The sequence below is a fragment of the Cryptomeria japonica genome, chromosome 1, assembly GCF_030272615.1.
Source record: "Cryptomeria japonica chromosome 1, Sugi_1.0, whole genome shotgun sequence".
In the NCBI taxonomy this organism is placed as follows: Eukaryota; Viridiplantae; Streptophyta; class Pinopsida; order Cupressales; family Cupressaceae; genus Cryptomeria; species Cryptomeria japonica.
In genome coordinates this window covers 682192934-682207302 of record NC_081405.1, presented here as the reverse complement: position 1 = coordinate 682207302, position 14369 = coordinate 682192934, and the positions used below count along the sequence as shown (strand labels likewise).

Genomic DNA, 14369 nt, shown 5'->3' with positions numbered 1-14369 from the left:
TTTTGAAAACGGAGCATATATAAGATGGACTGATTGAACAATTCCATGCAGAAACTATTTCAAACTGATTAATAAAGATTCGGTAGCTGAGAAAGGATTTCAAACTGACAGGTTTGAAGGACTTGATGTGACAGTTGCTGGCAGATTTATAATCCTCTACAAAAAGAAAATTATTCATCTCAGTGTACTCATAGAGCAGTATAAGGTGTGTAATGACTTTTATATAGTTGATTTGGAACTTAGTTTTGGATATTTCATGGTTGTACTCCCTTGGACAAATCACTCCAAACTTTCAAACTTCGGAATCTACATTCCATTCTTAAGGAAAGGAGGTAACATTTAAGGGACTTCCTAATGGACAAAGTAACCAAATTACCACAAATAGTATGGACGCATCCACCTACAATCAACCACTCATATCTATAAACACTCTTTGCGCAGATTGGTCAATTCACAATAGAGTGGACAAGCGGAAATCAATTGAAACAAAATAGGATTTTCAAGAACTTATAAAAGCTTTGCAAAAGATTAATATACAAATAGAGAGCCAATTTGAGGAGGTCAGCCAAACACATTGAGTGGATGGACACACAAAACTCCAACGTTGATTTGGGATCCTAGTAGCCCCACAAAGATTTGGTCAAGTGGAGAGGAAAATTTGGAACATCCTAGTTGTACCTGCTTGAGAATAAGAAACCTTGGGAAGGGCGTTAATGACCCCTTTTCAAAAAGACGACACGTAGAAACCCAAATGCACATCATTCATTTCACATGAGCCTTTGGATCATAATGTCATAAAAGGGGCTACTTAAGTGTTATTATAAAATGTTATTATAATAGAGAGGGCCTCAAGTAAAGTAAACTATAAAATATGGTCTCTTGTAATTAAAGTTTATTTTAAATAATTCCTCTCAAATATCAATCAAGGGTCATAAATGAAATTTGAAAGAGTTATGTCTTTCGGAGGAAAACTCTATTTAAGAGAGGACAAGCAAGGAGGAAGCATATTGATCAACCACTCTATTTTTTATTTTCTTTAACCTTGATGGAGCAATGGACTTTAGTTCAATTTAACCTAAGGACAAAAACCCTCTAGGTTTAGAATTTGGGGACGAAAACCCACAATTCCTTGGAGTGATTTCACATTGAGATCACCAAAGGGCATGATTGATATTATTTAATATCACAATCACATAGTTATTCTTCAAATTGGAGTGTCACATCCAAGATTTGGCTACAACGAACCTGCAAGATGGATTGTGGCCATTTTGGGCATGTTGGGGGGTCGATTTCAAGATCAAATTCAGCACTCTTTCATTCCCAAACAGGCTGTATCAATTCAGCAGTGAAAGGCAGCAGCTTTGAGGCAATTTTGGAATGCGTCCAAGTGGAAAGTGCAACAAATTTTCAAGGATGGATCACTGCTATAAGCTCTAGCGAAATTGACAATTGAAGAGTAGATTTTAAGGTGAAATCGACGACAAATTAAGCCACTGAGATTCTAGGGTTACTAGTGGAATTCTTTAAAAATCCCAAGAGGTTCATCTACTATTTGAGTGTCCTCACTTAGGGTTGCACCTCCTATTGGAGCGCCATCTTCCTAGGTAGAGTTTAGTGAATTTGTGCAAAATAAGAAAAATTTCAAGGGGATATTTATAGGGAAGGTGTTGACAAGGTTACAAGTCAACTGTTGAAATGGGTATGCTAAAGTTGAGAGTGACTTCTCTCCTCCAATCTTCTATAGAGATCTACTCATCCTCATCATAAAGATATGTATTTTGGCCTCTAATTCCTATCACTTTTAGGAACAATTCAAAACCATATGCACTTGGATGGAGCTCCAAGGGCAATAGAGTAGGTGGGAAGCATATGTGGTGGAAAGGGAAGATGAGGCAATAAGAAAAGCGAGATGGAGGGAGGTATGAAGGTGGTGCAATGAGTTGTCTTGTGGTTTTTTGTGTCTAGCTTTAAGAAAATATTATGGTAATTTGTGCCTTTTGGTTTTATACCATTTTCTTGTTTGTTAGAATGTAATAGTGTTGCATTTTTAGGAGAAACTAGTAATAAAGGTATTCTGTAATAATTGGAGGGCTCATATCATTCTTGGTCTTCTATGGCAATATTGTATGAAAACTAGGTTTATGCCATGGTGAGGAACCCAATAGAAACCCTAGCCAATTTTAAAAAAATAAATCAAACACATGAATGAGGTGATCACCAAAATTATTCCAAAATTATTAACCACCTAGTAATTAATGCACGAGCATGGCATTCTCATAATATCTTAAGCTATGGACATAATTTATTTGGCAAACATCAATCCAATATGAGGCAAGTTTTCTTTGCTATAATCCTTTGACAAGACTACAACCATTGTACATTCCCAATGCCTACAAGTTAGCATTTGTTATTTACATATTGTGAAGACTCGCCTAATGTTTTCCTCATTGTATGCCTTCCAAAATCATCTTATTGATTTGAAGTTTGAATATTTTACACATTCATTAGCTAACAATAATTTTGAGACTATTTACAAGGTGCTGGGTGAAAATTTTGTAAACTCGGTGAGACTTACAAAATGTGGGTTTTCACCACAGTGTGTGAGACAATACCTCTCATAAGGCAAGGTATAATCTCTCCTATTTATAAGGGAAGGCTCCCCCTTTCTGCTGCAATCTCTATTTACTCTTAATCTACCTGCTAACTTCACACTATTTTTAGGATGAAACAATAACTTAGTCCTCTTTGAACAAGTATTGCTTTGATTCTCTATTTAGAGCAGAGCAACAAAATAATTCTAACTTGCAATAATCTTAAAAATCTATGCTAAATGGAAGCAAAGTGCCCATGAAAGTGCAAAGTCTTTCGTTGCTTCCTTTTTTGAAAATGACTTAAGGGATGGGCCTTTTGTATACAAAGAGCTCAAAGTCTCCTTCAAACACTCAAGTCCTATCGACCACTATAACCCAAATATTGATATACTATAAGCACAAAGTCTCCCAAATATATCATAAAGCTTTCTACTCTAACAAGATAACTCAACCAAGCACAAAGACTTCACCTTGTTATCCACTTAATTCAAACTTTTTTAGTAAGATATCATAACACAAAGTCTACAATATTTTACTTTATCTTTTTTAACTCAAATACTTTTCACAAAGCAAGATTTAACCTCAAAGAAAGTAGAAAAGAATGACATAAGAACATTCCCTCACGCAATAAAGTAGTCCCAAGACAAAGATTGGATGCAATTTCTTTTCTTCTTTGATTAAACTTTCTTGAATACACTACAAGCTCAAAGTCTTAGATAGCTTTTCAATTCTGCAGAGTTTCGACGTATATTGGCCAAAAAGATCCTTATTACAAAAAAATCTCTCATATATATAGAAGAGGGATAATGCACAAAAATAGGAAAAATTACAACTAATTGTGACTAAGTCAAAAGTAGAAACCTATTTAACTTAGGACATATGCAGTCCTATACTAAGTCACCAGGTTCAAATTTGAATTCGAGTTCGGCAACCATAAAATTCGGATGAAGTTCGGCAAGGATAAAAATTTGAAAAAAAAATCGACATTAAATTCACCTTATATAATTTATTTAGTTTTAAATATAAGTAATATATTCACAAAATTATAATTTATAAATATAAAGTTTAAAATAATATTATATTTAAGTTGATAAGTTTAAAAATTAAATTTAGATATTTAAATATGTTTAACTATTACTAAATATTAATATTAAAAAAAATAAACAAATAAACTAAAATAATATTAAGTTTAAATATATTAAATGTTAATATAAATAAAATAATATTAATCTTATAACGAATGTAAATTATTAAAATATAAAATATATGTTTTAAAAAATTTGAACTATAGTAAAGAAAACTACATATAAGAAACTTAAAAATCCTTGGATGAAGTCGCGACGGGAGAGAGGGCAAACAAATGAAAGCTAAGCGACGATCGATGAGAACGAATGAAAGCTAAGCGACGATCGATGAGAACGAATGAAAGCCAGGCGACCATTGCGACTTCGAGCGGACTCCTCTCACCCATTGTTTTTCTGTAATCCCGAGCAGACTTACATTCGACGGCGTGCTTAATGCTATGTGATAGAAAACGGCAATCACATTCGACGGCGTGCTTAATGCTATGTGGTACACTAAACAATCACCGTTAAAGGTACATTCTGTCTGGAAGCATCTTGACAGCATGGTACATTCTGTCGAATTTCACATTGGCAATAGTCTCGACGGCCTGGTACATTCTGTCTGCAAGCACTAAATTGGAGTGGTAAAAAAACCTTGAAAAAATAATATGCCCTATAACTGTTTGAATATGAGAAGAATTTTAACAAACTTTAAGTCATGTTTTGAAGTTCACCAAATTTCAAACTTCATAGTTGAAATTTGGCAAACTTTGTGACATAGGTCCTATATGTGTACTAGTGCATACATAGAATGACACTTGAGGTGTCGATTGAAATAACAAAATGCCACTATAGTGGAGATGCATAAAAATGACTAAGTGTCCAGAGAGGCAGAGACACATCTATATTATGATCATCCTTCTTCAAAAAAATCTTCGTATTGTTGCTAGGTAGCCTGTATTTCAAAATCATCTAGTATTTGCAATGTTTGACGCCACTGAGGATGAGAAGAAGAGCGAATAGGCTTCTTGGACTTCATTGTCTTTTCCCTAGAGATGGTTCTGACATTTGTACAAGAATGGCATTGCAGCATAGAAAAATCATCAATCCTTGAGAAGAACAATCACCAACCATCTTGATCATTTGAACTGAACAGGCTCATGTATGTGTTGAGTTTGGTGCCATTTGGTTCACAAAAACCCTCATTTAATCATAGCAGATTAAGAGCAAATTGGGTCTACGACCCCAAGTTACATGTGGGTGCATTTAGTGTAATTCAAGTTCATAGACCCAATTTACACTAAGCGGCTAAGTGTAGATCAAATGTGTAGTTTGGGTTCTCTTGTGACATATTCACACATTGCCCCATTGCAAATGGGGACCCCTCCTTCTTGCTTTCTAGATTAGTTTCCTAGGCTTAGTTGTTTAGGCTTTGTGCTATTAATCTTTGCATTGGAGAGTTTCTAGAGAGCTCTTTGGGATAGGATGGTCTCTTTAGGCTAAAGTGAGTAAAATGGGTAGCACAGGATGAGTGAATTTAGATTTCCGTTTTTGAAAGCCCCCCCTTGGTTAGGCCTGGGGACTCGTTTCTAGGGTTGAGTCTCGATTGGGTTTGAGGAAGATCAACTTGAATTCACTTTTGAAAGCGAATTGAGACACATTTGAACTTGAAGTTTTAAGTAAGTAAGGACAAAGAATTTGAGCATGAATGCCAAATTCGCTCCTGACCCTTCCAAAGGGACATGAGCGAATTCTCTTAGGATCCTCCCTTGGTCTTAGCTTAGACCATTACCCTTGCTTCTTAGCCCTAATCAAAGAAGGTGTGACCTATCCATACCTTGTGGATGAGTTGAAACAAGTTTAAATCGCAAAGCATTAAGAATTTGAGTAAAAACATCAAATTCACTCCTGACCCTTCCAAAGGGTTAGGAGCGAATTTCATAAGAAGGTCATGTACCTCTCTAGGGTACACAAGCGAATTCCTAAAACTTGATGTTTAACCTCAACTTTTGAGCAAAGGCACCTCCTTAAGGCGACTTCTTAGCATGATCTTAGGCCAAGGCAACTTGGATAAAGATGAAGATAGAGTGTTTGAATGAGATCCAAGCTATATCCCCCAAATTCGCTCCTGACCCTTCCAAGGGTACAGGAGCAAAATCCTTAGAAAGGCCTAATTTCTCACCAAAAGCATTGAGTGGACATCGCTTTGAGGGCAAATGGACTTGATTGAGATGGAGGAAGGACCCAAAAGCTAAGTCTAAGAGCAAAGTTGAAGAAAATGATGAGAGTTTGAGTGCAAATAGCTTTTTCGCTCCTATACCTCTCAAAGGGTCCAGAGAGAATTCTCTTGAAACCTCCTTTTGCTCCCAATTTACATCAAGCCTAGCATTGATTGAGGTTGATTGAACTTAGAGGCATCCTTAGACATGCATTTGAGTAAGTTGTGGTCACAAAGTATGAAGAATTTGTGCAAAAATGCAAAATTCGCTTCTGACCCTTCCAAAGGGTCCAAAGCGAATTGTTATGCGTCCATTGTTTATACATTAACTTGAATGGCGATTAGTGTTTGATGGTGATGATTTGAACATCTTCAAAATTCCCTTAGAAGATTGCACTGAGCTAGTGTCGAATTGTTCAGTTTGATGGTGAGACCTAGCCCAGTAGGACTCTACCTAGTCATTCATCTATATTTTTACATTCTAGGCCCTAGAATAGATTCTCTAAACCCTATGCTTTTGATATTTCTTTATCTCCCTATGAGTAGAAAGGGCTCAAGTTCCAGTAGATTAAGCGTTCAGGCAATCAAATGTAAGTCCCTTTGTGAATCCAGCATAATCACATCATACCACAAGAGCTTATCCACACGTAGAGACCCTACATATAAGAACCTTGGAGTTATTTCGATTGATCCTTAGGCAAATCTTCAGCATTCGAATAACTTTGTTCAAGGGAGGTTAAGATACTTAAGGTAAATCAAAATAGAAATACTGAGAAGGGGGGGCGAGTGAATCAGTATTTCAAAACCTTTTAAAAATTAGCTGAGCTAAACCAATAAACACTAAGCGAACACAAGATTTATCTCGTGGAAAACCCTTTCGGGTAAAAAACCATTGCATCAAAAGCTTTCATAAAATCAAAAGGGCACCAACCCAATTACAACAGTGAGCAGCAACTCACATAAAGAGCACCAACTCTGAACAAAAGAGGCACCGACCTCATAAAGAGCTCCGACCCTATCAATAACACAGAGGCTCCAACCTCTTAATAGAAAAAATAAAACTAAACTTATAACCTCTCAGACTTCAAACTTTAACATATATATCAAACTGTAAATTTCTTGTAAAACTGAGAGGAATGATTCACAAACACCTTTTCTCTTCCAAAACTTTCGATAAATTACATTGAAATCACCTATGATATCTTCAATACAAATTGAACAAGATTTCAGAACATGAGTTTTGGATCAATCGCCTAGCAATCAAATATTCTTGCATATGTATCTCGATTCTCTATATATCATCTTCATAAAAATCTGAAACAAAAACTCTGCATGTTACTCTTCAAGAAAAACTCTGCGTGTTATTCTACTCTGTGACCCAGAAAGTTGTCAAAAATAGTCCTCATGTCAATCTTCTTTCCTTTAGAAATCTTCTCTTAGGCTCATATCCCCATGCCTAACACTTTCAAATGAATCGAACTTTTTACTTATAAAGAACACTAACCTTCCAACAAACAAGCTCTTACTTTATCTGAAGAATACTTTAGAAAAAACCTATTTCTCAGACCGGTAACCTCTTACGCACAGTCCAGAAATTAATCATTTAAACTCTGCACAAACTGAAACTGCTTTTGCACACACAAGGAATATGAAACTGCTTTTGCACATACAGAAAATGATCAACAAACAAGCACAGCTGTCAAATCTGAAGAAGTCGAAACAGTCAAGAATATACTCTGCATAACACGCAAACGGTAGAGACTGCATTTCTGACCAACCACCAAAAAATCTCTGTCAATGTCAATGATTGCTAAAGGCAAAAAGAACAGTTACAAAACAGAGCCAACCGATCATGAAGACAAGTAGTAGCCTTGACATCCACTGACACGTCTACATAACACGCAAATGGCAGAGACTGCACTTTTGACCAACCACCAGAAATTCTTTGTCAATGTCAATAAAACGCCAAAGACAAGTGGCAGCCTTGACATCCACTGGAGCACATCTGCATAACATGAAACAGCAGAGCCTACACTTCTAACCACCTGGCTACAAACAAATTGCACATACACTAACAACATATCCCACAAATATCAACAAACAAAACAAACTTCAACCAGCAAAATGTGGAGACATGTACACTTGGCATCCTAGAAACTTCTTCGATCAAATAAGAGGCACATCAAAGACAGCCAACCGTTGACATCAATGACAGAAAACAATTAACATAAACATCATGATAATATTCATGACAATCCCATACATATCCATCAAAAAGTTTCAAATTATTTTCCTTTACTTACTCTAATCCAAACTGAGCAAGCTCAACTCATTCATATGATATTATGATTTCAATTGGATCACTTTTTATTGTACATCATCTTTATTAATAAGAACTTCCTCTTTAAGATTATGACAATGATTGAATTGGCTGAATTTGTGAGTAGCATGCAGTTTGACACTCTTGTTACCTTAGGACACTATTCTTTATTTTAATAACAATATACACATTCTTCTCCAATAATGAACTCAATGCCCATGTAAATATATGATATATCTAACATCCCTTTATTCAAGATTCTCAATCAAATGAGATCAATAATATCCACACTTAAATTTCATAACCAATCACTTCAAGTAATCATCATTGATGATAGTAAGACATTCTTCTTAAGATTTATTCCCAAAATCACATAATAAAGTGAATTATAGTTTCAAGTAAACCATATCTAGTGCAAGATGCCAAGTTGAGTATAGTCATCCAACTCATCCACACTCAAGCAAATTTCAAGAATCCATTTGAAAGCCTTATTAGCTATCAAATCACCTTGATAAATTATGTGTTTTATCATCACTATAGTAATCATTTATCACTTAATTACTTCAAACTAAGTACAGTTCAATCTTCTTAATTCTAGGTTCAATGTTGGGACTTCAATAAAAGTTTTTTCAAATTCAAACATGACTCCAACTTGATTTATTTTGTTGTGTACTTGTTCATTGCTTAACACTTATGTCAAGTTCATGTACAAATGAGATTAGAGTATGCAAAACCCTAGACACAACCTATTCACCCAAATCCACCTGCTTGGATTGCCTACATATTCCACCCAAGGAATCAAGGTTGTGTAGTTATATATAGAATTTCAAGTCCAATTGGTCCATATTAACCGAACTCCATTTTTTAATCTCATGTATCATGAGACAATTTCTAGGTCATTGTTTTAGGAGGTAAAATTCCATAGTTTTCCATAACCATCCCCCAGTACAAGAAAATATAAACTTAATATCAAAATCAACCACTCAACCCATGTATCTTAGGGCACTTAACATACTTTAGTTGCCTTTAATTTTAGTACTTAAGTCATGTTCACTTGGTAAGATAAGTAAGCAAGATAACATTAGAATTGGGCCTTCATATAAGTAAGAAAAGTTAAGTGCAGCCATATTGAGATTAACTAACATCTACACCACATGCTTATAGAAATGAAAGGAAAGCAAATATGTATTTCTCTCTTTCCAACAAATAACTATATTCCATATCTCAGATATCAATTTGTTATCTTCCTTGTAAGCCAAACAATCCTTTAAATGTTCAAACTCAAGCTACATTGTTTATAATACTGTCAAACCAATCTAGAGTTTCAAATTTTTATTTTGTAAATGCATTACAATAAATGTTCCCAAAAGTTATGAGATGCCACAATTATAATCTCCAATCCTAGTTTCAACACAATGACCTTTTTAGGCGTACAGAAATAAAAAATAAACTTCATCTAAAGTCTCCTAATGTCTATATGCATCCTCATTTAGGCCTCCCAAACAAGGCACATGTCCCATATGAGAGACAAGTATTGAGGGTTAGTGAACAAGTCTCCTAGTAATGATGGATTTAAAGTAGGATCCCATATAGTGTCTTGGCTGGTGAATTTGATGGATCCAACTACAATAAATAATTTTCCAAATGGCTCCATATTTTCTCTTGTTTCCACCATAATAATTCAATATGGCCTCCTTGGCTTTTTCCATGGTCTGATAGAGATAAACCAACTCATAAATTTGTAATTTATCTTGAGTATCTCTTATGTGTTCTTGGCAAACACATCATCAATGACTGTCCTCACAACCTTCTCCCCTTCTCCCATACGGCAATATGGAGACTCAATCCACCAACTAGCCACAAACATCTAAACGAGAGAAGGTACTTCGCCTATAATGCTTTGAAATGTAATGAACTTAGTGGCAAATTGTGTGACCCTCAATCATATAAGCTCGTTTTCCTTTAGCATGTGCTCTCATCAAGTTAAGCACCCAAGCATAGCTCTACATAAAAGTTGTGATGTTTTTAGCTTTTTCATCCACAATTTCCGCCCATCCAATGTTCCCAATGTCCTCAAATGTTAATTCAATCCACTAGACAGCACAAGGGATCAAAAATATGGTGGGATGCCTCTCTTGAAGAAGTCTCCCTACAACTACACATGTGGCTACTTTGTAAATAACAACTTGAACAACATTCCCCACACCTAATTCCTAGACAATCGCCTCTAGCAAATTTCACAAAATATCTACTTTCTTAACTTCGTGGAAGGCATCTGAGGACTTCAAGAACACCATGTGCCACCAAAAAGCTATCTAGGTAACTAATTATAATTGCCCATCCATTTCATAAAATGATACAACATTCTATCCACCATATTCTATTATAATTTATGATCTTTTATGTAATGTCCCCGGTATAATTAAATAATTTTAATTATTGTATGGCCCTAAATTTAATAATAAAATCTATCAGGCCCCCCTTTTCAATTTTATTAGTTAAATTATGTTTGTGTCGGCCCATTTGTAACCCTTCGGGAACTTTCCCGGAGCCCATATTTATGGCCGAGTCTGTCATTGTTGTAGATATGTGAATTTGGTATTTTTCTTTGTATGTGTGAATTCTTGTTGGAGTTATGTTATCCACCATTTCGGAGATGAAAGACCCTCCCTACTTGGTATCCGCAGTTTCGGTCGGATTCATCCCTCACCCTATTCTGCTTTTGTTTAGAGTGTGCAATCTGTTGTGCGGATCTTATCAATATAATTTATCTTTGTATGTGTGAATCTTCATCTAAGTCTCTTGTGTCTGGCATAACAATAATTCATTCCACACCTCTGTGCAACATCAAACTAACAAAGTATCCGGAGCGCTCTGAGGGCAGAACTCGGCGGGTATTCATCCACTGTACGGACCCCTATCGTACACCCCATACAGCCGAACAACATCTATCAGCGGGTATTCACCCACCGTATGGCCACTACCGTACACCTCATACGACCGAACAACATCTACCGTACACTCACCCAATACTCACCGTACAGTCAGGGAGGGTATACCGTACGGTCATCACCGTATGTGGAGGAGTATTGACATCACAAGGAGCACACGTACAATCATCACCGTACGAGGAGTAGTGTCTGAAGGCACCGTACGGCATAGGGAACATTACATTTTACTATTGGTAACATACTTTTTACTACTTCCTCTAATAATGACCCACTAAAATTATGCAGAATTGGTGTCTTAAGCCCTACATTAGCAATCCCAATATGGGTTACTTGCCACATAAATGGTTTATTATAACAGTTACCAAAAACTTCCAACAAACATCCTTGACTCATGGTGCTTCTCTCGCGTCCAAGCAATACCTTCAAGAGAAGGTTGTACACTGAGAACGTTGCAAGGAATGAAGAAGGTAGGGGAATTAATACAGGTTGAACCAAAGGTAGCCATAGCATTTATCACTAATGTGACTACTTCGTTCATACTCTTCCATAAAATTTTCTTCTCCTTGCAGCTAGACAATCGTCATTCATTTTTTGTTGCACTTCTTCCTTCACTTTTCTACATAAATTAACATCTCGATTAATGATTCAATAAAGGTAACATTTCAATCAAACAATGCCTCCTCTAATATTAAACATACAATAATTGAAGGTCACCATACCCTTGATTGCACCCATTATGTCATTCTGTCATGTGGGGTCTTTTCCACCTTACATAAATCTTGTCTTGCACACAGTAAAGAATTTATACCAGCATAGTTTTGAAATAGAAAAGGTACAAAACAAAGAATTAAAGACTCAAGCAAAAACCTATCAAATCACACTTCAACTATCAACAATTCCTTCCAATCACTTTACATAGCTAAGCTACAAATTTCTTAAGATAAAAATGATTATCAAAATCAGTTTTGTAGAGTTTTATTCGTTTTTTTGCACCAGTCATTCTCTCTCTATTGGACTCATCAAGTCCAAGTAAGCCACTAAATAACTTGCAAGTCACTCGAAAAAATTTCATTGGACCTGGGTCATAAGTTGTGAGCAAGTTTCTCACCTTGCTAAAACACACACAACTCCAGTAAGCAGTCATAAAATTTTCGAACACTGCTCCGATCAGACAAGGTTAGGAGCAAATCCTAGGCAGGTTTGACCTTAAAGATGCCCCTCGGTTATGGCAGCTATGCTGACCCAATGTCCCATCCAGGCTTGAAAAGGAGCAAACACCAACAAGTACGAATTCCAGCTTGCCTCACAAACAGCCAGCTTAAATTACCCACTAGTTATATGAGGTTGGGTGGAAACCCAGAGCAAATTCAGCAGATTAGATACTAGTATAGCAGCAAGCCAATGGAGACCTATTATACATGCGCCCACTCCAATGGAGACCTATTATACATGCGCCCACTACTAACTGGTTGCTTGTTCTCCAAGTATAAATTCTGTAATGTTAAAAAATATTCTAGAAATTTAAAATTTTAAGTGAAGATCATGAAAAAGTAACTTAAGAAAATATATTAAGTTTTGAGAAAAAAAAAAGAACAGAACAGATCATTTTAACCAAAGATTTCCACAGGAAGATATTGTTGTCAAAGCTTAACTTGATAACCTACTTACAGATTTCTATCCAGCGTATCTTTAGCAAGTAACAATTTATTCTCACAGATAAAAAGATTTGCATAACAAATTCAAAAGTGAAAAAATAAAAGCATGACTCATAAAAATTTTAGAATTAAATAAATAATAAAATACCGAAAATTTGTTAAAATTAAAAGCATAAGGGCTTACCAAGGAAGTGGCGATTGAAAAATAACAATAATGATTCATTTTAGGGATTTTAAAAAAAAACAGGAAAAGCACCTGATAGTTTTACTTTTGAAACCCCTGTTCCTCTTCTTCTTATTCTTCGTCACGGACTCTAATGGTGAAACAGTTTCCGGTTTCTCCTCTAAACCACTGGGTTTCTGCTTCTTCTTCTTCTTCTTTTTCTTCTTGACAGAATCGAGTGGCAAAGTAGGTTCTAGTTTCTGGTTTTCATTATTTGCAGGGAAATTAACTAGGCCAACATCCTGTGCTGAAGAGCAGCTAGGGGTTTCTGTAAAGACAGAATCCGAGGTATTCGGCTTCTTGAGATGCAAGGGAATTAAATCGGCCTGGTTTGATTTTCGTTTTTCAGTAGTACTCTTCTTTCCCATTGTCGAAGAATTTTTTGGTTTTTTCGCCCGCGTAACTATACTCGATTTTTGAAAAAACATATACGTTTATAAAAGGGGACATTTCTTTGATACTTACAAACTCAAACGTTGCAACGGGATCATAAGGGATGCAGGTCGCAGATTTCAAATGGTGAAATTCGCATTTTCATGATAATTTTTATGTAATTTAAAATTTATTTTGATGTGATTATATATTGATATATGACATATTGATTTTAAATAATAATTTTAATATTTTTTTATATATTTAATTGCATTTTTATTTTATTATATATTTCAATACATTTGATTATATCATTATTTTATCTATATATTTTCTCACAAGTTTCTTATATTTATCAACTTTTGATTTCAATATCTATTTTTTTATTTTTAGATTGCATATTTCTTGTTTAAGTCATCTTTGTGATGTGATGTATACGAGCAATCTTCTACAAGAGAAATTTGATCCAAAATTTAAATTATTGACTTTCACCCTTTCTTTATAGTCATTGGGAATCAAATTGATACAAGTTTGTGCATTGATATTGAAATCCTTTCATTTCATCATTAATTCACCATCTCATTATCATTCAAAAGTCAATAGCATTTTCAATAGGAATATTTCAACTTCTTACACTAAAAAGAATAGTACTTACATCAAATTTTGCATTTAGGACATTATATGTTTGATTGTCGTTTGCTAACGCTTGCCCAAAGCTATAAAGTTGCTCTTTCAAGGGGGTTCACTAAGAATAAGTTGATCTGCAAAATCTGACAACTTCCTTGTAATGTTCCTAAATTTAAAAAATGCCCAATTTTGTCCTTATTCTTAAATGTGTAATGTCCCTTTTTATGGAATGCTCGAGTTTTACCCTGAATTAATGTTCTCAATCAATAAGGGATGGTTTTAAAAAAGAATACCTTTATCTTTTAAGGGAAATATAGTTTTGTCGGTCCCTTTATTATTTTCGGTTCT

The 14369-nt window shown here is 35.3% G+C and overlaps 1 protein-coding gene across 5 annotated transcripts in view; it reads right to left on the bottom strand.

Moving 5' to 3' along the window:
* LOC131044847 (uncharacterized) overlaps positions 1 to 13555 on the bottom strand; it is an 83181-nt gene extending 69626 nt beyond the window's left edge. For all 5 annotated transcript variants that reach the window (XM_057978300.2, XM_057978303.2, XM_057978302.2 and 2 more), the window contains exon 1: positions 13056 to 13555. In XM_057978300.2, the coding sequence (XP_057834283.2) occupies positions 13056 to 13450 (395 nt within the window). In that variant the 5' untranslated portion in view covers positions 13451 to 13555. The remainder of the gene's footprint in view (positions 1 to 13055) is intronic.
* Positions 13556 to 14369: the final 814 nt, after the last annotated feature.